At 29.4% G+C, this 22,829-nt stretch overlaps 1 protein-coding gene across 3 annotated transcripts in view; it reads right to left on the reverse strand.

The window, feature by feature from the left end:
- LOC142323688 (E3 ubiquitin-protein ligase RNF10) overlaps positions 1-22,829 on the reverse strand; it is a 49,095-nt gene that overhangs the window by 11,189 nt on the left and 15,077 nt on the right. The window contains exons 2-9 of one of the 3 annotated variants that reach the window (XM_075363790.1): positions 21,597-21,778; positions 16,501-16,748; positions 15,504-15,652; positions 13,118-13,244; positions 11,570-11,765; positions 6,063-6,203; positions 4,125-4,256; positions 1,448-1,692 (exon numbers count right to left, since the gene is read on the reverse strand). In XM_075363790.1, coding sequence (XP_075219905.1) covers positions 1,448-1,692; positions 4,125-4,256; positions 6,063-6,203; positions 11,570-11,765; positions 13,118-13,244; positions 15,504-15,652; positions 16,501-16,748; positions 21,597-21,778 — 1,420 coding nt within the window. Of the gene's footprint in view, positions 1-1,447; positions 1,693-4,124; positions 4,260-6,062; positions 6,204-11,569; positions 11,766-13,117; positions 13,245-15,503; positions 15,653-16,500; positions 16,749-21,596; positions 21,779-22,829 lie in introns of all 3 variants that reach the window. The other 2 variants (XM_075363789.1, XM_075363791.1) reach the window with 2 other exon arrangements.

Here is a 22,829-nt window from a genome sequence, read left to right on the forward strand (position 1 = left end):
TTTGCATAATATATTTATGTAATGTAAGGTGTAATAAGTGATTAGATTAAATTTCATTTACATCAGTTGAATTTATTTTAAAACATGCACACAAAACCTGGAGAAGATTGTTCCGATATGTATTTATCAACATGTTCAACCTGACTGATGCTTCCCGACTGAAGTGGGACAATGGAAAAAAGCAAACATCATTTGATACCAAACCATTGACAAGCAATTATCTCTTTAAATCCAGATATGTGAAAATGTTGTCAGGAAATAACATCAGGACACTTGTTGCTGGCAAATATAGTAGTCTGTGCTAGATGTAAGAACTCTCAAGTAATAAAAGAATAAAAATAATCCGCAAGGGTGAGCACAGTACTTGCTAACCAGAAATGCTTAAAACTTGGCAAGATTCAGGTAGATGTAATTAAAGAATGTATAAAATACAGGAAAAGTTGTTGTCTAACGCCACCTTTCCAAATTCCACAAAACAAATTTGAGAATAAAAACTGAATAGTTAGTAATATTGACAAAAAAAGAGAATCTGTGAGGAACTAAACCTAATGAACTAATACTGTCAGAAACCATTTTCAATGTCAATAATGATTCTCCTTTTATATAAAATTACAAAAATCAAAATAATTTTTCAATTATTTTTTTTTCTAGAAACTTATTGAATCACTTAATTAAAAATATTTTTTTACAAATTCTTTTCTTTAGAATGATACAAAAGTAATAATTCAAAAATAATCTTTGTTTCTAAGCAATCACTAAAAAAACGTTATTGCTTAAATGAAACAAAATGGAGCCAAGCTAGCAAAAACAAATATTTTATTTTGAAGAAACACCAGAAAATAAATGGAAATAAAACAATAAAATAATATTCAAACCACTAAATTACTTTGTAGCAAAACTGATTTAAATGTTGAACAATCTCAAAGCAAAATCTAAGAATGGATTTGTTACTTTTATACTATGAATGAACATAAACCAATAAATGTGGGCAGCTTTCCGAATATTTCTAATTTTTTTAACAATTCAGATATTTATTGCAATAAAATAAAAGAAGATACGACTACAGTCATAAGATAAAGGAAGAAGATACAACTACAGTCATAAAATAAACTTTTTTTTTCTAATAACACTGTGCAGAAAATAAGAGGAGATTAAACTTTTTAATAATTACAACCCTTTCACAGAACTAAATACAACCCCAAACTTTGTTCCTATACATAAAATAGGTAAATTTTTATGAAAGTTTCAAGAGCATTAAAATCGATTTTTTTTCACTTTTTTTCTCAAGGTGGGGGGCTGATTTCTATACAACAAATTACAATAATACACTCTTCAGTAATGAAATTAAAGAAACCAAATTTCATTTACGGGCTTTCCCATTACTTTCTTTGAATTATATCAGCTCAGAGAAAGACTATTTATTTTATTTTTTCATATCTATACTTACCTCTCCAAGAAAGTATGCTCATCATCTTGTGACAAAGGTGACATCATTAATGAATCACTGTATACTGTTTCATTACAATGAATGATTCTATCACAATTATCTCCATACAGAAAAACACCAGAACCATCTAACTGTGAACAGACTGCATTTTTACCACCATCAGTAGGTGATTTAATATTATTACTGGTACTACCAATACTAGCAATCTGTTCACCATGAAAAGTAGATGATGAATTGTTATCTACCTAACAACATACAAAAATAAAATGCATCATTAAAAAAACTTCTTTTTTTTACATCAATTTAAACAATACATGGTAGAACTAAATGAGATGAAACAACATAAACTAGGTAAAATTTTTACAAAGTAAAAGAATAATTACAATATTTCATCTGAGATATATAACATAAAAGGATTAAAGCGATCATAAATAATCAGCAAATCAATTTTTGAATTTAGGAGAAACTGGCCAAAGCCAAAGAGGCTTTTTACTCAATCCTATTCCTATTCCTATTGATTCTTGATATCTGAACAGAACATGGCAAACAAATCAAAACCTTCACTGAAATAAGAGAATAAAAAAAAAAAACATGTTTCTTTGCCTATATCCAAAATCTCTATTGTACCAGTAACCATATACACCTAAATGGACTACTGCACGATCAACAAAATGGGTCTCCTTGAAAATACGACTGATAACGTTTGATATGTTGAGAAACATATATGATACCCAGTAAAAAGGTTCTTAAATACTAAACCTGTGCAATGTTAAGAAGATTATTAAAATTTTGATTGGGTTCTCTAATGAAAAAAATATACATATTTAGTTAAGGATTGGTGGTTTCTTGATTGATTGAAGAAGCCATTACTTGATAAAAATCAAGTAACAATCAATCATAACAAAACAAGAATAAGGAAAATATGTATTTGATTTTTCACAATCTTTCGTAATAAATGAAAATTTTGTCTTTTTTTGTGAAACCTAATATATCTTTTTACAGGCCCAACAGAAGTCTTAGTAAATGTTATGTTAACTTACAATAATGGTTGCTGAATCAAACAAACTCTGTAAGCATTCTACTACCCTTAGGACAGAAAACTTCCCCACTAATTACTGACATACCCAAAGTGTCTATCACCTATCATAGTTTCATCCTCTTTAGAGTACTTGTGTAAATGTTTCTGTGATATTCCTAACTATTTAAGAATAAAACTAGTTGAAATTAAACATTTTTAAGGCCATCTGACTGCCTTGCAATATGATCAGCATCACATTTAATAAGTATATTAATATACAAGCATCTAAGATACCAAACAAATCAACCTGACAGTTATTAACATACTTTCTCATACAGAAACAAAGGTTAGCTTTATACAACTAGCTGTGGTTAACACTATTGCCTATAAACCCGGAAACCATTTATCAACAAAGAAAGATCACACAGTTTTTTATTTCAATGTCAAATTCCTTCAGTAGCCTGAACTATGACTTTAAAGGATCAAAACAGTCAAAATCTAAATATCCTCAATGATTTAGAGCAACTTTGAGCAATCATAATTGTGCATAAAGAAACAATATATTTTCAAAGTAATTTGTACTTCATGAGTTTTTTTTTTTAGCTTTCCATCCCATCTCTTAACTGCTACTTCTTTTTGGTAGCCAAACAACTACACCAAACACCACGGTCTCATATTGCCATATTAAATGCCAAAAAAGATAGGTCAATGCTCACCAAATATCTGTAAGCCACAAAAATTGGAAATCTTGCCTTGTTTGTATACTTCACTGACCTAGCGACTCTCAATTTAATGCTGTTGATGGTACAATTAAATACCTACAGTTTTCTTTGTTACATCATGGCAAAAATAATAAATAATAAACATGGCAAAAAAATACAGAACCAATAGACCACCATCAAAGTACTAGTCATTGAACTCTTAGGACTTCAATTAAATTGATTCAACTGGTTTTGGGTATTTTTCCCAATCAAAATGACTATCACCAGCAAATTTATGCTACTGGTAAATTTTTAAGTACCCAGGTGTGAAGCATCTTAAACACACCCTGCTGAGAGGTTTTTTTTTAATTTATGGTCAATGGCATTCACTCCTTGTCATCTAATATATAGTGAGTGAGTGAGTGAGTGAGTGTGTGTGTGCACAGTAACTTTCAAATAAAGCACTTTATCATAAGATAAAGTGAACACATGTGTTTATTGGTTTCTTGAATCATTTAAATACTTAATTTAGTAAATTAAAGTAAGTTTAGTATTACTTAAGTAATAAAATAATTTAATTACTACAAAACATATCATATCATGTTTGTTAAAGACTTCCTTTAAGGCCATTTTTGAAGTATGCCTCTACCATTTCAAATAACAAAAGCAGTAGAAGAATAAAAGGGGAAGGAAATTTTATTCTATCGGGGTATTTCTTGTATTCATATTAATGAGCCGAAAATTACGGGCTAACTTATTTACAAACTGTACTTGTTCATTTTACTGATCAAAAATTAAGTTTCTAAAGAAACAGCACTAGTAAAACTTAAACTTAAGTTATTTATCTAATTTTGCTGGCAAAAAAAGGTATTTTGCAAATACCTTCTCATTCCCTATCATAACAAAAAATCAATACATTATCTCTACACTAAAGAAATGACAATAAATAAACACTTACAGATCTCAGACAGTCTGTCACTACATCAGATATAATCGTTGGTTCCTTTTCCTGTGCTTCTTGCTGTGTACTAGTACAAGCAGTGATATTAAAATTCCCACCACCATCACTACTGTAATCATTGTTTAGCTGCTGCTACACAATGAAAATAATAAATAAATAAATCTAGGTACTACAATATAACACACTATAACAAACTTGAATGAACAATTAAGCATATAAAAAATAATTCCCTATTTCTTACAATATTTCACACAACTGAAGCAATAATAACAAAAGCACAAAAAAGAATTAGTACACAAATATGAAAAATATTCACCTTGCTTTAAATATTACTTTCCCAGCTATTATCAAATGGAAAAAATTTATTTGTTGATAACAAACCAGGATTTCTGTAATTCTCAATACTGTAAGTTCAATTTTTAAAAATATTTGTAACAGAATGCTATAAAAAAAAGATAGAAATACTAAGTATGAAATTTGATATGGCAGCAGTTATTATTAAACTCTTAGCCCAACTCAGCTGGAAAGACCTGGTCAAACAGTTATTTTTAAAAATATCCTCTATGAACAGTAGACCTTGCTCACTTAGAACTCGTGTAACAAAATGTGTGTAACAAAAAAAAAAAAAAAACAGCTTTTAATTTCAATCACTCAAAGACAAAGACAGAATTAATAGAAAAAATAACAAAATTATTAAAAAAATAAAGAAGAAGGGAAAATCAATATAAGACCGTAAAAAGCTATCTTCCCATGGAAAAAACTTTTCTATTAAAAATATAAATATAATAAAATAAACAAATTAGTAAGAGTAACCTAAAATTGTTATCGGTCAAAAGTTTAAAAAAATACTAGGAATTTACTTATTTCTTAATATCATGTAATTGTATATTTGTACAATGTTTTGCTATAATGCTGTAAAACAAATACCATCAGTAAGATGAATACACACATAGATTCAAAACACCTAAAGAGGCTTAATTATGAGCTCTACCTCAGAAATTTCTACTCATCCCACTGATATTTAACCAGAACTTCAAGAAATTTTTTGATAATATGAAAATAGTCATCAAAAAATTACTGACATTCATTAAAAAAAACTAATTGCATCTTTAATAGACATATGAAAAGTAAAATCAAATAAAACATTGAATTAAAACAGGAATTATATCATAGTGAATAATAATATATTAGATATATTATTATTAGTAGATAACTTCAGAAAACAGAAGTGAAGATCTGAGCAACTAAATTTTCAAAGCCTAACAACCTTTATAAGAACTGAAAAACACAGATAATTTATTAAAAGTTTATATAATAGGCCTGCAGCATCCCATCCCCAATTTCACAACTGAACAGACAAGGTAAAAACTCAGCTGGAAAGACCTGGTCAAACAGTTATTTTTAAAAATAACTACTAATCCTCTATGAACAGTAGACGACCTTGCTCACTTAGAACTCTTGTAACAAAATTGAATAAAGTGAAAATTTCATGAAAATCAGAACACATATTTGTCAATAACAAAGTTACAACACACAAGTCAAAATGACAAAGGTTAAATAAAAGCAGAACCTTGCTGCACTGTCAATGAAGGTTTTTTGTTTTTGTAAACAAAAACAAAAAACTAAAAATTTAGAATTTGTTACGGATTTCACAAAATTTCTACATTAAATTAATACGTAAGGATGTTAACATGTTTTTTTGTCAAGATTGTATGTCACACATTTAACAGCGAAATACAAAAAGACAAAGATACAAATGTTATTCTACGTGGAAAATTAGATTTAGTAATGGCCAAAATTTGTCTTAAGGGTGGTTATTTTGCAATTTCCTTCCAATACAATGGTTACCAATGACATTTCTATTAAGTAAATAAATAAAGATAAATATTGATATGGATCACTACTTCAATAAAAACTGTAAAAAATTATACATACATTAATACGTGACATCATAGAATTCTTCCGCTCTTGTAATAACTGTATTGCTTGCTCAATAAAACATAATTCAGGGCAACCTTCATTCTCAGATACCTGAATATCCAATTCGGCCTTTTCTTTATCAATTATTGCAAACACCTTTAACAAATGAGAAAGAAAATTCAATTGCTTTAGTTTTTGTTTTTTTTTTAAGGCAGACAACCAGAAAAGTTATTACCCACTTAGTAAAAGTTACAGTGCTGCTGTGCAGATTAAGGAACACAAAAAAGAAATATAACATATATAAAAGGACAGTTTTCAAAGCACAAGCGCATAAGAATAGAACAAAATACAACTTGCACTATAGAATTGTAAGGGAAGTTCCACAACAAGACAGGGTGGTGTAAAGCACCCATAACTTAAACCATGCAAAAAAAAAAAACAGCTTTTAATTTCAATCACTCAAAGACAAAGATAGAATTAATAGAAAAAACAACTAAAATCATTAAAAAAATAAAAAAGAAGGGAATATGAGTAACCTAAAATTGTTATCGGTCAAAAGTTTTAAAAATATTAGCAATTTACTTATTTCTTAATATCATGTAATTGTATATTTGTACAATGTTTTGCTATAATGCTGTAAAACAAATACCATCAGTAAGATGAATACACACATAGATTCAAAACACCTAAAGAGGCTTAATTATGAGCTTTACCTCAGAAATGTCTACTCATCCCACTGGTATTTAACCAGAACTTCAAGAAATTTTTTGATAATATGAAAATAGTCATCAAAAAATTACTGACATTCATTAAAAAAACTAATTGCATCTTTAATAGACATATGAAAAGTAAAATCAAATAAAACATTGAATGAAAACTAGGAATTATATCATAGTGAATAATAATATATTAAAGATATATTATTATTAGTAGATAACTTTAGTAAACAGAAGTGAAGATCTGAGCAACTAAATTTTCAAAGCCTAACAACCTTTATAAGAACTGAAAAACACAGATAATTTATTAAAAGTTTATAAAATAGGCCTGAAGCATCCCATCCCCAATTTCACAACTGAACAGACAAAGCTAAGAACTACATCAAACTAATTTTTATTAATAATATATAGCATGAGAAAGCTACAGTTAATTCTGAACACATTTTGAATAATTGAAACATATTAAATAACAATAAAAAAGCAAAAAAATTTCATGTGGCTTTCATGAAATTTCTACTTTAACTCTTGAAATCTCAGCCAATTTTACACATTTTGCTTTGAAATTTTAACACAATTAACTTCCAAGCGATTCCTCAAGATACGAGACTGTGCTAAGCTCTTTCCAAGTAGAAATGAAACAGTGAATTTTTGAAAACATTTTACTGAATGCATGGAATCCTTTTTCCCAATTAAAAACTTATGAATTTTCGATTTAAAAATGCTACCATTAAGTTATGATATTATTTATTTGATGTGGACAGGCAGGAGCATGTACTCACCATAAAGGCAGTTGAACATGTATGCATGTGACGACGGCAGTATGAGTCATGAGTATTCTTTTTTTTTTTACTTGGTTGTATATGGGAACTTAGCTATTTTGATCAGTAAATACAATAAATTTGTTGATTCCAATAAATGTTCTTATGTACTTAATGTAATTATATAACATTTTTAATATTGATATATGTAACAAATTAAAATTTTCAAATTTTAAAAATATTTGTTGTTTATATTAACCCTCCAATTGAATCTTTGTTTTCTCCATGGATGTTGAAAAACATTTTGAGTTGCATTTACACAATGGACAAAATTTAACTTCAAAAGAAAAAGGAGTAAAAAGTGTAGGATTTGGCTGTAGAATACAAAATATTTTTTTTGTCATGCAATTACAAATATATTTTTGTATCAATTTTAAACTGCTGGGTTCTTTGAATTAAACTGGTACAATTCTCTTGTTCATGCTTCCACCCATTAAGTTGTTGGATCAGGTTATTTAATCAGTGGTTTATGCATATTATACCATATTTTTTTTGCCAATGGCATCATTAGAAATGCCGCAATAATGCAGGATATGATGGCAGAAGGCTTTCCATCATGTAGTATGTAGTTCCATACTACAGTTTCATATTATCATTCAAAAAATAATTAAAAAATGATAAAAAAAATTTGCTTTTAATAGATTTTAAACTTCACAGTCCATTAGGTAAAAGCAAAAGCAATTAAGATAATTGACTTAAGAGCTGTCTCTGTCCACAACTTCAATGCATAATGTAAATTGGTATACAATAAAAATTGATATTGCTTAAATGAAAAATATTACATATGCATCCATTTTTATTCTTTGCACACACATGAGCGCGCACACACACACATTTATACAGATATCTTAACAAAGTTGTGAAGTAAATTACGCAAAATTACGTATTACTGTTCAAAATATGAATAGTTAAAAAATTAATAAAAGAAATATATATAAAAATTAATAAAAGAAATATACATAGAAATGTGTCACAATAGCTCTTCAAACTTAATGTGTCTCGGTATAACTGGAATTAAAAATGGATAAATTTGATTTTAAGATATTTTGACCCCCCGAAAGCAGGTAGTATTTTAATTCAAATAGATATTTCATCTACAATAGTATCCAAACATAGCGATGCAAACTGTTCCTAATGAATTTATAACGATCAGTCCATCAAGAGCACTGAGAGTAGTCTTCTGCTGGTGTGCCTTTGTTTTACTGTTTAGCCTCCGGTAACTACCGTTCAGATAATACTTCAGAGGATGAATGAAGATGATATGTATGAGAGTATAAATGAAGTGTAGTCTTGTAGATTCTCAGTTCGACCATTCCTGTGTGTGTGAATTGAAACCCAACCACCAAAGAACACCGGTATCCACGATCTAGTATTCAAATCCGTGTAAAAATAACTGGCTTTACTAGGACTTGAACGCTGGAACTCTCAACTTCCAAATCAGCTGATTTGGTTAGACGCGTTCATCACTAGACCAACCCGGTGGGTTCTGCTGGTATGCCTGAATCATAGCAGCCACACCAGTGGTTGCATGCATGTTCAGCTCTTTTTGGAGCAAGCATGTGCTCCCACCTGTCGCCTTGATTTTATGCATCAAATAAATATTATCATAACTTTTTAATGGTAGCATTTTGAAATTTGAAAACTTTTACAAAACTTCATGCAGTAACCTATACTGTCATATAAAACTCCAAAATTTAAAATTCATTACAGAAGTTTTAATCTGAAAAAAATCACAAATTTGATAAAAGTTTTTCAAAAATTCCCAGTTTCATTTCTACTTATAATAAAGAGCATGGTCTCATCTTGAGGAATCGCTTGAAGTTCATTGTATAAAATTTTAAAGCAAAATCTTCAGAACTGGCCGAGATATCGTGAATTAAAGGTGAAAATCAAACAAAGAAATTTTTTGCTTTTTTATTGTTTTTTAATATATTCAGATTGTTTAAAATACGTTCAAAACTAACTGCAGCTTTCTCAAGGTGTATAACATACAGTCAAAAATTAGTTTGATCCAGTTATCTCATCTTTGTCACTTTTTTGATTTCTGGAGCACTTTTTGAGGGTGAGCTGCAGGTATAGTAAATATTCCAAACGTAGACAATAAAAGATATTTTCAGCTGCATTTTAATAATTACTTTTCAATTATATAAAATCATATTCCCTGTATCTAAGCTATACCTATAATCCCTATCAAATATATTATATTTTTTTAAATATTTCCAATAAAAGAACAATTAAATTAAGTGAGTGACCTTGTCCAATAAGTAATCAACTAAACTCTTTTCAAATTTTCCGTCTGTATTTAACGCATATCCCCAACCATCTTCTAACTCCATTATTTATCTAACTCATGATAATTATTAATGTCAGTGAATGAAAACACAATCAGTATTATGTTAAGACTTTTATATGCACTTTTTGTAATTTCCTTTAAATATTCATCAAAATGTTGTTGCTTACTTTCGTATTTTTTTATATATATATTTTATTTAAAATAATGCAGTAGAAAGATATTGTGATATAGTTTATTTTTAATTACAATTTAGTGATAACTTTAAAAAATGTATATTTTAATCTATAATAGAATATAATAATAATAATTCTGTGAAGTAGTATTAATATACATAAAGAAATGAAAATTGTAAAACAAATACAAAATTATACATTTCTTGCTACACAGTCTATAAAAATAACAGACAACCTATTTTCAGATGTTCATTAAAATGATTGAATATGTTAAAAAGAGCATACCTAACCGGTTTCAGTAAACAGATATTAGCATAATCTACAAGCTATTGTTTCTTTCTTTTGCTGTGCTCATATACAATCACAGCAAATAACAGTCATGGTTCCAATGCATTCTTTAGAAAATTGGACAAATTTTATATTAGTTACCATTACGAATTATTGTTAGTTTAAAATTAATAATATAATAAAATTATCAACTGGAACCAAATATTCCAAAATATATAAGAGACCACACTTAGTCAAAAGATTTAAAACATATTTACCATTAAAATTCAACTTCTTGTACTTTGACTAACTATATTCCTTCTAACTTATCTGATCATTTTACTACATTTTTCAAATTAAATCTCGAAGTAAAATAAAGTTAAAAGTCCTAGCTTTCTTCTCATTTTAATTTAATCTAATTAAACTACAATAATGGGACATTTACAGAATAATAATTTTTTAAATATTGATTTCAACCATTCTCCAATAATGTATTGCAGTGAACTAAAACAGTTTAGTTAAAATTATAATATTAAAACTGATTTAAATATTTTAACTTATAATTAAATTATTCTTAGTTCTTTTTCTCCCAAAAACTAGTTAGAAGTTTCATACTGCTAGTGCAGGCCAATCATAATTTAAACTAAAACCTATACCATCAAAATCTGAATTAACAAGTTCCACTGTTTTAATAATCAGCTATAATGTATGTTAATCACCAGACGTATTGATTTCAAACATACAAATACGTTTCTGTGATATAACAATATTAATATTCCAAAGTACAATTATTGTGAGATAATCATGCATATACCACACATACTCAACACTTTGGATGATGATATGCATAAATGATTAAGTAATCACTACCTCAAGAACGTACATCCAAATATGTAATATCAATTTTATTTATTAAATTTACAGTTTTGCTAAGATTTCAATACAATTAAACTCCATATAGCTAGACCATACAAGTAAAATGCTCTAAAATAATCCACACAACTTTGTAATATTAAATAAAACAATTTTCATGACCAAAAGAATGTTTTGACAATATTTCCTTGTGATGCCTCAACCACCTCTACTGTTATTCTAACCTATGAGCAAGAATAGTTCCTTTTCTTTCATGAAACAATTTTCCTTACAATCTCAAACACATCTGAAATTTACTGCTATAAAGCAGGAAAAATAGTTAAGGAAAATCAGACACATAAAATGAAAGTACACATATCTGAACAAGAAATTATAAATATACCTGATCGTTATCAGAAGTCAATAATTTAGAATATATAACATCCAATTTATCCTCATTAACAGATAACAAATTATGCATAGTTCTGGCATCATACTGTGACACAGGTGATGCGATAAGTGAGCCTTTCTCACGTTTCATCAGTCGAAAAGTGATCTCCTCACCAACAGAATGGGTAGCTCGCAACACCACCACCACACTGAATAAAAATTAAAAACCAATCTTTATTTTTGGTAAAGTACCAGGCAAACCAATTTATAATAGTTATAAAATATAGTATCTAAGAATAATTATGATTAATTTTATTCATAAAATACAATTCATTTGATTCATTTTATTTCACTGCCATGGAAAAGGAAAACTTTTGATCCAATGAATGATGAAATTTATTAAAAACATCTCACATGCAACTGAAAACTAATACTAGTTTCCAGTTAAATTAACACTAATATAATAATCCTAATCTACATAGAAAGATTACTCAAATTTTACATGAAAAAGCTAATGCCCAGCAATGTTCATTAAGTACCATAATACCTTTCTAAAGGTGTAACATACGACAACTATTTTTCCCTGAATTCTCACGGTCATGTGTATTCCAGTGCATCTTATTAACTAATCTAACTACTCTGTTCTCTAAAATTTATTTTATGTTAATTTATATAAGCTGAATCTGCATTCCCTATTTCACTTATTTATTTATATGGATTACGTAGCAAATAGATCTACTTCCTGCCATCTTTTAGTGGTTATTAGTTCAGTACAATGAGTAATAGTTCATACTAACAAACAATACACTATTTCATGACTGAAATGAGCATATTAAATTATCTGTCTCTATGACTGGCAATGTAAAGCACCTGAGATACCTCAAGCAAGTTTGACAAGCTTATGCTTTCTCAGAGAATAATGGTGATCACAGTCTCTTCAGTGAATAGGGTGAAGGTGTCATTTTTCCTGCATTTTGCACACTTAACATCTCAACATGTTAAACATGCAATAATATACATTCCACTCGGTCACGAAAGCAATTTGAAATCACTACTGCTCACTTTCTCTTGAGTACCAAATATAGAATGAATGATTTCAAGATTGCTATTCCATTTTTGAAATGGCTCGTCTTAATGTCAGGTCACTAACACTTATTACTATAAAATTTTATCAAAGTTTTTGTTTTATATATATATATATGTATATATATATATATAGAGAGAGAGAGAGAGAAAGCTTTATGAATAATTCAGCCATATGTACTATAAATAAAAATCTTTCACAAAATTTTTACATTCATATGCAAGAAAAAATGAATTAAATTTAAAAGTTTTAAACAAAACTGAAACAAACGTTAACTGATCATAAATTATTAAAATCATTCTAACACAATTAAAATTAGCGTTTAAATATTTAAACGATAAATAATTTTTAGAATTAAACTTTTTTTAAAAATTTAGCTCACCACAATTAATCTAAGCAGGAAAATGCTTATTACAGTGACTGAAATTAACATCAAAAATTATAATTTCAAAACATCTCAATATTTAAAATAATTACCTTTTAAGATCTTGACGATGTACAGATTCATAGCATATAGGGCACTTTCGCCAAGTTTTATCAGACAATGCCAAATAATGTAGCATACATGACCAACAAAACACATGTCCACAGCGTGTTATCTTGCCTGTTAAAAAAATACAAATTTTAATATCATTAGTAATGCATATAAAAACTGAGAATAAGCTTGATATTTCTACATATTACACTTAATTGTTTCCAATTTAAAACCATATGGATCCATAAATACACAAATAAAATAAAAATAAAAGACTGCATTTACAGGTGAACCAACAATAATCACATTCAAGATTTTTTAGCAATTTATATGCAATGGGTTTGAATGCAAAAATTTCTTTTAATCTCTGAAGTTCAACTAGATCCTCAAACATAGCCCATTCAGACTGTACTGGTTCTCTATTGCATAGGTGCGAAAACAGTTCTCCAGGGCAGCATATTTGAATTATATTTGTATACAAACAGTTTATTAAATTGCATCCTAGCATTTAAGTATAATTTTTTAAAAAAGTATATTTTTCTATTTACGACTTTTATCTTTTTTTTTTTTTACACTTATTAAATAGTTTAGTACTTTCATATTAACTTTTTTATCAGTAGACTGTTTTTTTTCATTTTTAATTAAACTTAATTTAAAATATAAAGAGAGGTAGTTTATTATCTCAGTCACTAGACAAAAGGATTTTTTTTATTTACATGAATGTACATTAAATATTAGATAAATAGATAAATTTACAATAAAAAATGCATTTATGTATTGCTGTTATAGTACGAGGGTAATGCAAATATTATCCACCATGTAGTTATAAATTTTATTGCAATACAAATAGGAAACTTACATGTACATTATTTTTCAACATAGTCCCCTTGCATTTCAACGCACTTGGTCCATTCAGTGCACAAGCTTCCTGATGCCCTCATAAAAGAAGGTTTTCGGTTGAGCTGCAAGCCAGTAATGAACCACTTCTTTCACTGTTTCGTCCCGAGGTAAATCGACAGCCTCTTAATGCCTCTTTGAGTGGACCAAACAAGTGGTAGTCAGAAGGGGCAAGATCAGGACTATACGGAGGATGAGCCAGTACTTGAAAGTTGAGTCTAGAGCGTTTCAGCAGTGTGGGCAGTGCATGTGGACGGGCATTGTCGTGCAACAACAACACCTTTTGACAGCAGTCCTCGGCGTTTGCATCGAATTGCAGGCTTCAGCTTGGCAGTAAGCATCTCACTGTAATGCGCACTGTTTATTGTTGTGTCCCTTTCCTCATAATGTTCCAGTACTGGGCCTTGTGAGTCCCAAAATCTGTAAGCATCAATTTTCCTGCGGATGGTTGGGTTTTTTGCAGGACGAATTTGGATGTTTCTATTCCATACTCTGCCGTTTACTCTCCGGCTCATAATGATGCATCCACTTTTCATCACCAGTGATGATTCTGTCTAAGAATATGTCCCATTCGTTACCATAGCAATCCAAATGTTTTTGGCAGATGTTCAAGCGTGTTTGTTTATGCAACCGTGTGAATTGTTTTGGGACCCATCTTGCACAGACTTTATGAAACCTAAGTCTGTTGTGGATGAATTCGTAGGCAGAACCGTGACTAATTTGCAGACGATATGCCACTTCATCAATAGTTACTTGTATGTGTAAGAAAACCATGTCTCATGCACGTTCAATGTTTTCCTCATTTGTGGCAGTAAACAGTCGTGTCTGGCTCCTTCGTCGTGCGTAACACTTGTGCGACCATTTTTTAATTTTTCAATCCATTCGTAGACACTTCGTTGTGGCAACACACTGTTCCCGTATTGTACCGAAAGTCTTTTGATGAATTTTGGTCCCTGATACACCTTCCGACCACAAAAAACAATCACTGAATGTTCCTCTTCTTTGGTGTAAACAGAAAGCGGAGTAACCATGGTTAACGGCAAGGTAGCAATAATGGAACTAACCTAGCAGCATCAAACCTGCACAGACTTATAACAATTAAACCACGCATGCATCATCTATACAACAGGACAATACTACCAACATTAAAAAAATATAACTAAATCGCGGATAATAATTGACTTACCCTCGTATTTACACAATTCATGAAAGTTATTTTTTTTTAATTTTGTCAAAAATAATAAGGGATGACTAGTAGAACAGTAGTACATTAAAACTTAAATAGAAGTCTATTAAAATTCCAGTTTTATTTCAATATTTTATTATATATATATTTTTTTTTTTATATTGATATTTTACCTATTGAAATGAACTACTATATGTAAAACCTACTAATTAAAGAGTTAATTGCTAAATGCATACTTTTCAGGTTGACATAAATAAAAATAAAGACTATACTAAAATTTATAATTTTAGTTCAAACATAATTACCAGCAACAGGTGTTGATAAGCATATAGGACAATTGACTTCCTCACAACTGAACACCCGAACCTGTTCTATCATATCCCAATCCACTAACATGTCTGGATCACCCATGTATGCTCCATAATCACCATCGGCTCTTACAACAAACTGACAACTAAAACAGATTAAAAAAATATATATTTTAAAAAACATAAATTACTCTTGTAATTAAAACAGATTCTTCCAATTCATCCCACAAAAAGTGACTATTTTGCAACAGAAAAACAACAATTTACTTTGGTAAAAATTTTACAACTAATAATGTGATAATCTGAGATTAATAACACGCGTTAAGAATGTTTAGGAACATATGTGTGACTGTTTTAAATTTACATTATTCCAGTAATAGAAGTGAAGTTGTTAAATGTTTTGTGGTTGTTAAAAGTTTATGTATTCTAAATTTTTAAATATTAATTTCTTTTTTGCTATTTGCTGATGTAATTATAAAATTATGCACAGACTGGTGATGGAGGATCCCACAGAAGTCAACTTTTGGTTTTTTTTAGGTTTTTCTGTTACTGTGTTTGGTGGTAGTTTGTTTTTTTGAATTTAATTATCACAGTGAGTGGTTAATATGTTTATGAATTATTTGAAATTTTTTAAAAGTATATATATATATATTTTACACATATAGAAAAAAAGTATATATACATATATGCTTTCTCCTATCTATTCAAAGAATGCTATCTTATTTTACGGATTCCATTTTTCACGAAACAAACGAAAATAAGCATAAATATAATGATGAATCAAACAGAACTGAAAACTTCATTCTCTTCAATGAAATATCTTCACATAAAACTAACTATACAGCTAATTCTTCCATTAAGTTATAATAATCATAAATAATCAATATAAAACATTAACAATCTGAAAGAGCAAGTACACACACAAGCACATGTACACACGAGTTTCAAACATAGATATACCTAACATATCAAACATACTTATATGCAGACTCACTTTGCCTGCAAGAATTGTTCTTTATTATATTTATGCTTTGTAGTAGACATGAGCCATCTTGCACTGTTGTTATAATAGTGTCGTCCACTACCTCCTGTAACTCCGTGCCGATGGTGTGATGACGACATTATCGTATGCTCACCGCGCGGAGCATAGTGAAAATTCAGCAGATGGTTTAAGCTCTGTTTTTTACTTCCACCAGCTGATGTTGCAACCAAACCAAACTCCTCTGTCAACTCATCGACTACCTGTTGTAACACAATTTCAATAATAATAAAGATTGGATAACTATTAAACAAATTAATCTAATTACATTACAATTAAGCTCTAAAAAAACTTAAACAGCTATAAAATAAGACAATAAAAACAATGAAAAAAAAAAACATTACTAACAACATTAGCCCACTGGGCTGGTCTAGTGTTTAACTTATTGCAAATCAGTTGTTTATCCAGCTGATTTTTGAAGCTAAAGGTTCTGAAGTTCAAATCTTAATAAAACTTTTATATAAATCTGGATACTAGATGGTGGACACCAGTATAAAGGCGGTTGGGATTTAATTAACCACATGTTTCAAGAATGTCTGTACAAGACTAGACCTCATTTACATGTCATACATATTCTAATCTCATTAGGTAATGGGAGTTGCTTACTGTTCACTAGTTGAAGAGATTGCAAAATATACATTAGTAAAATAAAAATAACATGAAATATAAACTAACAAAATCATGAAATGATAAAACTGTACACTAAAATAGTAATAATTAAGGAAGTTTCATGAATCAAAGCAATATTATAAAGCAACCAAAAAAAAAGTGGTTAATACAGTGATTTATGGGTAGACTTAAAATTGGTTATTACAATTATCATTAAAAGAAAAAATTGGCCTATCTGACTGAAGGTAACGATGGACTGATAACACCTTCCAGAAGTTTTCAAAGATAATATATCGAGTGCAATTCTCTTGATTTGGGAGCCAATAAAAAAAAGTATGCAATGTGTAACAATGCATAGTACAACATAGCATAGTTTTACATAAATTTTCAAGTCAGAATGTTATTGATGATGATGTGGTATCAAGGAATTGTCAGTTATAAACTCTAACTTGTTTGACAACACCTTATACTATCAATCTTCTGCATGGAAAGATTAGCATAACTATCTATGCCATTTTAACAAACACTGAACATAATAAAATTATTTATCTATAATGATCAATCACAGTATCACTGTTCTACTTTCTGTATGCTGTCAGAATTTGAGCTGTAATACCACATAATTTACACGAACAAGCAGTATGTGGTAAATGAAGCAGTATATGGTAAATGATTAAACAATAATTAAAGAATAAGCACACAGTAAAAATAACATTTTCAAATCTACTTTGGTTGCTGTAACAAGGCTTTTTTACATCTAAGCTGACATAATTGACAGACCACTTCTCACTCCAGCATACTGTTTTTCAATACACTTTTCACAAAACAATCTTGTATGACAGCTACATTCTTCTCAAGATTCATGGTCTGCAATCACCTAAAACCAACACAGTAACTGCAAAAACAGAGATAGCTAAATAGTCTAGTTACAAGAAAGTTGCTTTATACAGCCAAACATTTAAAAATTTTTAATCATTTTAATCTTTATTGTTGAAAGAACTAAAAAATATTTTTATTAAATCTTCTAAAACACCATTTTAAATTAAATGCATTAAAAGGTAAAAAATAATTTTAGGACGGTATCTCAGAATGAATTTGACAAACTTTATGGTGATACGTAAGATTATATGAAAGTCATAGCTTCAAATTAAAAATAATGAGTGATGAATAGCGTTTTCTTTTTCCTGTTTAGCCTCCAGTAACTACAGTTTAAATAATACTTCAGAGGATGAATGAGGATGATATGTATGAGTGTGAATGAAGTGTAGTCTTGTACATTCTCAGTTTGACCATACCTGAGATGTGTGGTTAATTGAAACCCAACCACCAAAGAACACCGGTATCCACGATCTAGTATTCAAGTCCGTATAAAAATAACTGACTTTACTAGGACTTGAACGCTGGAACTGTCGACTTCCAAATCAGCTGATTTGGGAAGATGCGTTCACCACTAAACCAACCTGGTGGGTGCGATGAATAGCCTAAAGAGTGGGATCCCCACTCTTTAGGCCATTCACCACGCATATGAAAAAATTGGCAAAAACATCAAATTTTTAATTTGAAGCTATGACCTTCATATAATCTTACGTATCACCATCAAAGTTTGTCAAATCCATTCTCAGACACGGTCCTAAAACAATTTTTTACGTTTGCGTTTAATTTTAGAGATATTTTAAAAGTTTTTTTACATATTTTTATTTTCTACTTTTTAGTGCATTTTAATATAAGTGGTGATAAAAAAACTTTTATATACATTTTATTTTCTACGTTTTAGTCTTCATAAGTTTATACTTTACAGATGCGCTAAAGCACAGGTTTGACCGTATTTAGCGAAAGATCAAATTTGTATGTTTTACGACGGGTGAGTGCAATCAAAACATAGGGCTAAACAATTTAATTTTCGGATAACCAAGATCAGGCAGATCAAGAGTGTACCCGATCTGTTGAACAGTTAGCATTCATCAACCTGCTGATATACACACAATTTGCATCGTGAAAATTGGATGAGCGTTTGCCAAGATATAACAGCATCCCGGGGGCACTTGAAAATATCATCTGACGAATACCACTGGGAGCATATAAGGTATTGTTGAGGAGGGTCAAAAAAATTTGTCAGAGTGCTAGGACTGAACACTTGAGATAGATGCGATTTTCGTCTGAAAATTTGGATCCGGTTTTAAAAAGTACTAAATTTTCCCAAAACTTTGGTAATTACTGTACAGAATTTCTAGTAGCAACTGTATACCATTATATATCTCACTTGTTTATAAAACTAATAGCACGTTCTCATTTAGCTCGTCATTGTTACAGTAAGTAGAGCCCTACGTTTTTGTAAGGCTTTATGTTTGAAAATTATGTATTTCAAACATGTGCGAATGTTGAAATACAACATTCGCACACAAAACTTACTGATCCAAACTTACTGAAACAGGCTAGGTTACCTTTCATCAAGAAAATTTCTTTCACAAAGAAAATATGCATCAAAATGAGGTTGTATAAGTTCAAGGGACTTTTTTTCACTAAGCAACTTAGGGGCGTCTTAGTGACTTGAAAATGTTGCTAAAATGTGTCATCAGGAGCAAACCTGTATGAGAAATTTCAGAGCAAACGGGATAAGCGGAAGTGCTTCAAAATTTGACTGAAAGGTTCTGTACCATGAATCTCACAAACATAGTCCAAAAGCGAGTTAATGGTAAAAGAAAACAGTCATTTTTATACCAAATAATGAGACATCGTGGAATATTATCTAATTATGGAATAACATTTTTTTACAATTTTAAAGAAGCAATATCAATCTTTCCGGTTTTAGAATAGGTCATTTCTCATTTTTGTTGACAGATTTTCAGTAAAAAGAACTTCCAGTAAAAATAACATGAGGTTATTTCCGTAAGTAATCCTCAAAAATTTAAAAGCCATACCATTGATTATTTAATAAATAAATATTTTGCCAAGCATACATGGCAAAACAAATACCAAAACACTAGATATTGTCTATGACCTAGTGAATAGATTATTACTGGTAATTCACAAATGACTCAGAATAAAAAATTATCTAATAGTACATTCAAAATAATTTATAATTTTTTTTTTATTTTCATTTGAAACCTATAAACATTCAAAATAATTTTAGTCGCTAAAATATATTTCAAAGAAAGTGCTTCATTTTAAGCTGTGATTAACATAAAAGTTAATAGATAAAAATCTACAATTAAGGAGATTTTTTCAACAACAATGTAAAAAAGAAACTCAAACATAGAAAAAAAATTTCCTGCAAACATTGGCCTGCACATGTAGAAACACAATATCAACCTGATGGCAATAGTACAACCAATAGTAGCCACCAACTGATTAATCTTATTACGATTAAAATAATTTCCAATATATACAGGTTATTTATATACATACCAATAAACAATTTTTTAATATATACTCCACTTAAGGTATCCTTGACTGACAAAATAAGAACAAAGAATGAATTGGCATAATCTTTTTTTTATAATTAGAAATAATGCCACTGTTATTTTTAACCTTTCCTGAGTGATATATGCACATGCACGCAAACAAGTGTGTGTGCACACACCTATCTATCTTTTTCATCAAGCAATAATTCAAACTTAATGTTTTGTCATATATAAATTGGAAACTGAATAAAGTTGAATACTGCCTTTAGCTATAATCAGAAATCTGTACATTCATTTCTGACCAATGACCACATCAACCTATCATAAAAAAAATCTGATGTAGACACCACATGACTTCTTTGTACACCTATTAAATTACAGGTACACATTTAAAAAAAATGGAAAGTACATAAAATGTTATTTCATTAATAGCTTCTGATATTTTTTTTTCATATTTTCTTTTTATTATTATTGAATTATTATTTATCGTAAACTATTTTTTACAATCAGAGGTTAATAATTATTAATAAAGCAATAATTTAAATTAAAAAAAGAGATGAAGTCTGATTTGAACCAATGAGCTACTTGTAACATCCAAATATTTCACAATAAAAATTTTAATTGGCTATAACTCTGGAACCAATGAAAATAAGTACCACTAATGATATATTGTTGAAAATCTCTCAATGAGGGCTTATTACTACAGTTCAGAAAAAGCTCAAAATCTAAATTTGTTTTGGACACTTTTGGTTCAGTCAATTGCAATCAAACAGGGAGGTGCACAATTAGATGTTACAACAGTCCTCAATCCAAAATTTCTACATCCTACGGCTAATCATTTTTGAGTTATGTGAGATACATGTGTGTACAGGATACACACAAGTGAAAATTTGGCACATCAGTTACCTACATGGAAAAGATGTGATAAAGGAAAGTATCTCTTAAACTTAAAAATATATTGGTAGCACAAGCAGTTCTACAAAATACAATAACTTTTAAAAGACCATTCAGAAAATCAAAAACAAAAAAAAAACAATTTACCTGGGTATCCGCCTTTCCACAGCCAAAATACAACTGTCCCCTCGGCTTAGGTCTTTTATTATCACAATATCTGTTTTGTTTTTGGAGACATGATTTTCTGTTTTGGTCCAACTTAGGACCAGGGGGTTGCTCCCGACGCCTTGACTGGCGTGGAAACTGTTTACCAACATTGTTGGTAGGATCTGAAAGAGAATTAAATCACAATTACAAATATCTGATACTATAAACATATTACAAATTATACTCTTTAAAAAAATCCTGAAATTTATTATCTTCTTACAAACTGCAAAAAAAGATAAAAACATGTTTATCTCACTTCAAATTTACTGGTATTTCTACAAATGTTTTACAGTTCAAATAAATCAATAAAAAATAAGCAATTCAGCACTAACAAACGTTTTTTTCAGTTTAGCCTCTGGAACCACCATAAGATATTACTGCAGAAGATGAGTGAGAATGATATGTATGAATGTAAATAAAGTGTAGCCTTGTACAGTCTCGGGTCGACCATTACCGAGATTTGTGGTTAATTGAAACCCAACCACGATAAAACACTGGTATCACAATCTAGTATTCAAATCTGTATAAAAGTAACTGCCTTTACTACAATTTGAACCTTATAACTCTCAACTTACAAATCTGCTGATTTGTGACGAGTTCACCACTAGACCAACCCAGTGATGGGTTAGCACTAACCAACTGGACAATATTTGGCTAATAAGAAACAGCCTCATAATGCTTTAGTTGCAATTTTTTAAACATTTTCTTATAGATTTATTTTAAATAAAATTATTTTTTATTTACAGAAAAAATACCTCTTAATGAAATTCAAAAATATTTATCTGTTTCAACAGGTACACAAAAGTAGTCAATTTTTTATTAATGCCTTATTTATTTTGTAGTTATATTTATTCTACTTCTTCACATATTTAAATTAAATTTCATATATTTTTAATTATTAATGGAACTGCTTTAATTTTTTATTTTATAATTGTGTATCTGTGATACTGATTTGATAAAGGTTTTACTAAGGTTTCCCTTAATCTATTTCAAACAAATGCTGGGACATTTCCTTTTTATACATATGAAATAACACATCTGCCCATTCCTGACATGATATAATGTAAATTTGTACTAAATCATAATTTTATTTTTCATAATAAATATATTTTTTTTATCTATATACATTATTTTTCAACATTAGAATGTCTTTTCATTTATAAACTTTATTAT

The sequence above is a fragment of the Lycorma delicatula genome, chromosome 4 (assembly GCF_047948215.1).
Source record: "Lycorma delicatula isolate Av1 chromosome 4, ASM4794821v1, whole genome shotgun sequence".
Classification (NCBI taxonomy): Eukaryota; Metazoa; Arthropoda; class Insecta; order Hemiptera; family Fulgoridae; genus Lycorma; species Lycorma delicatula.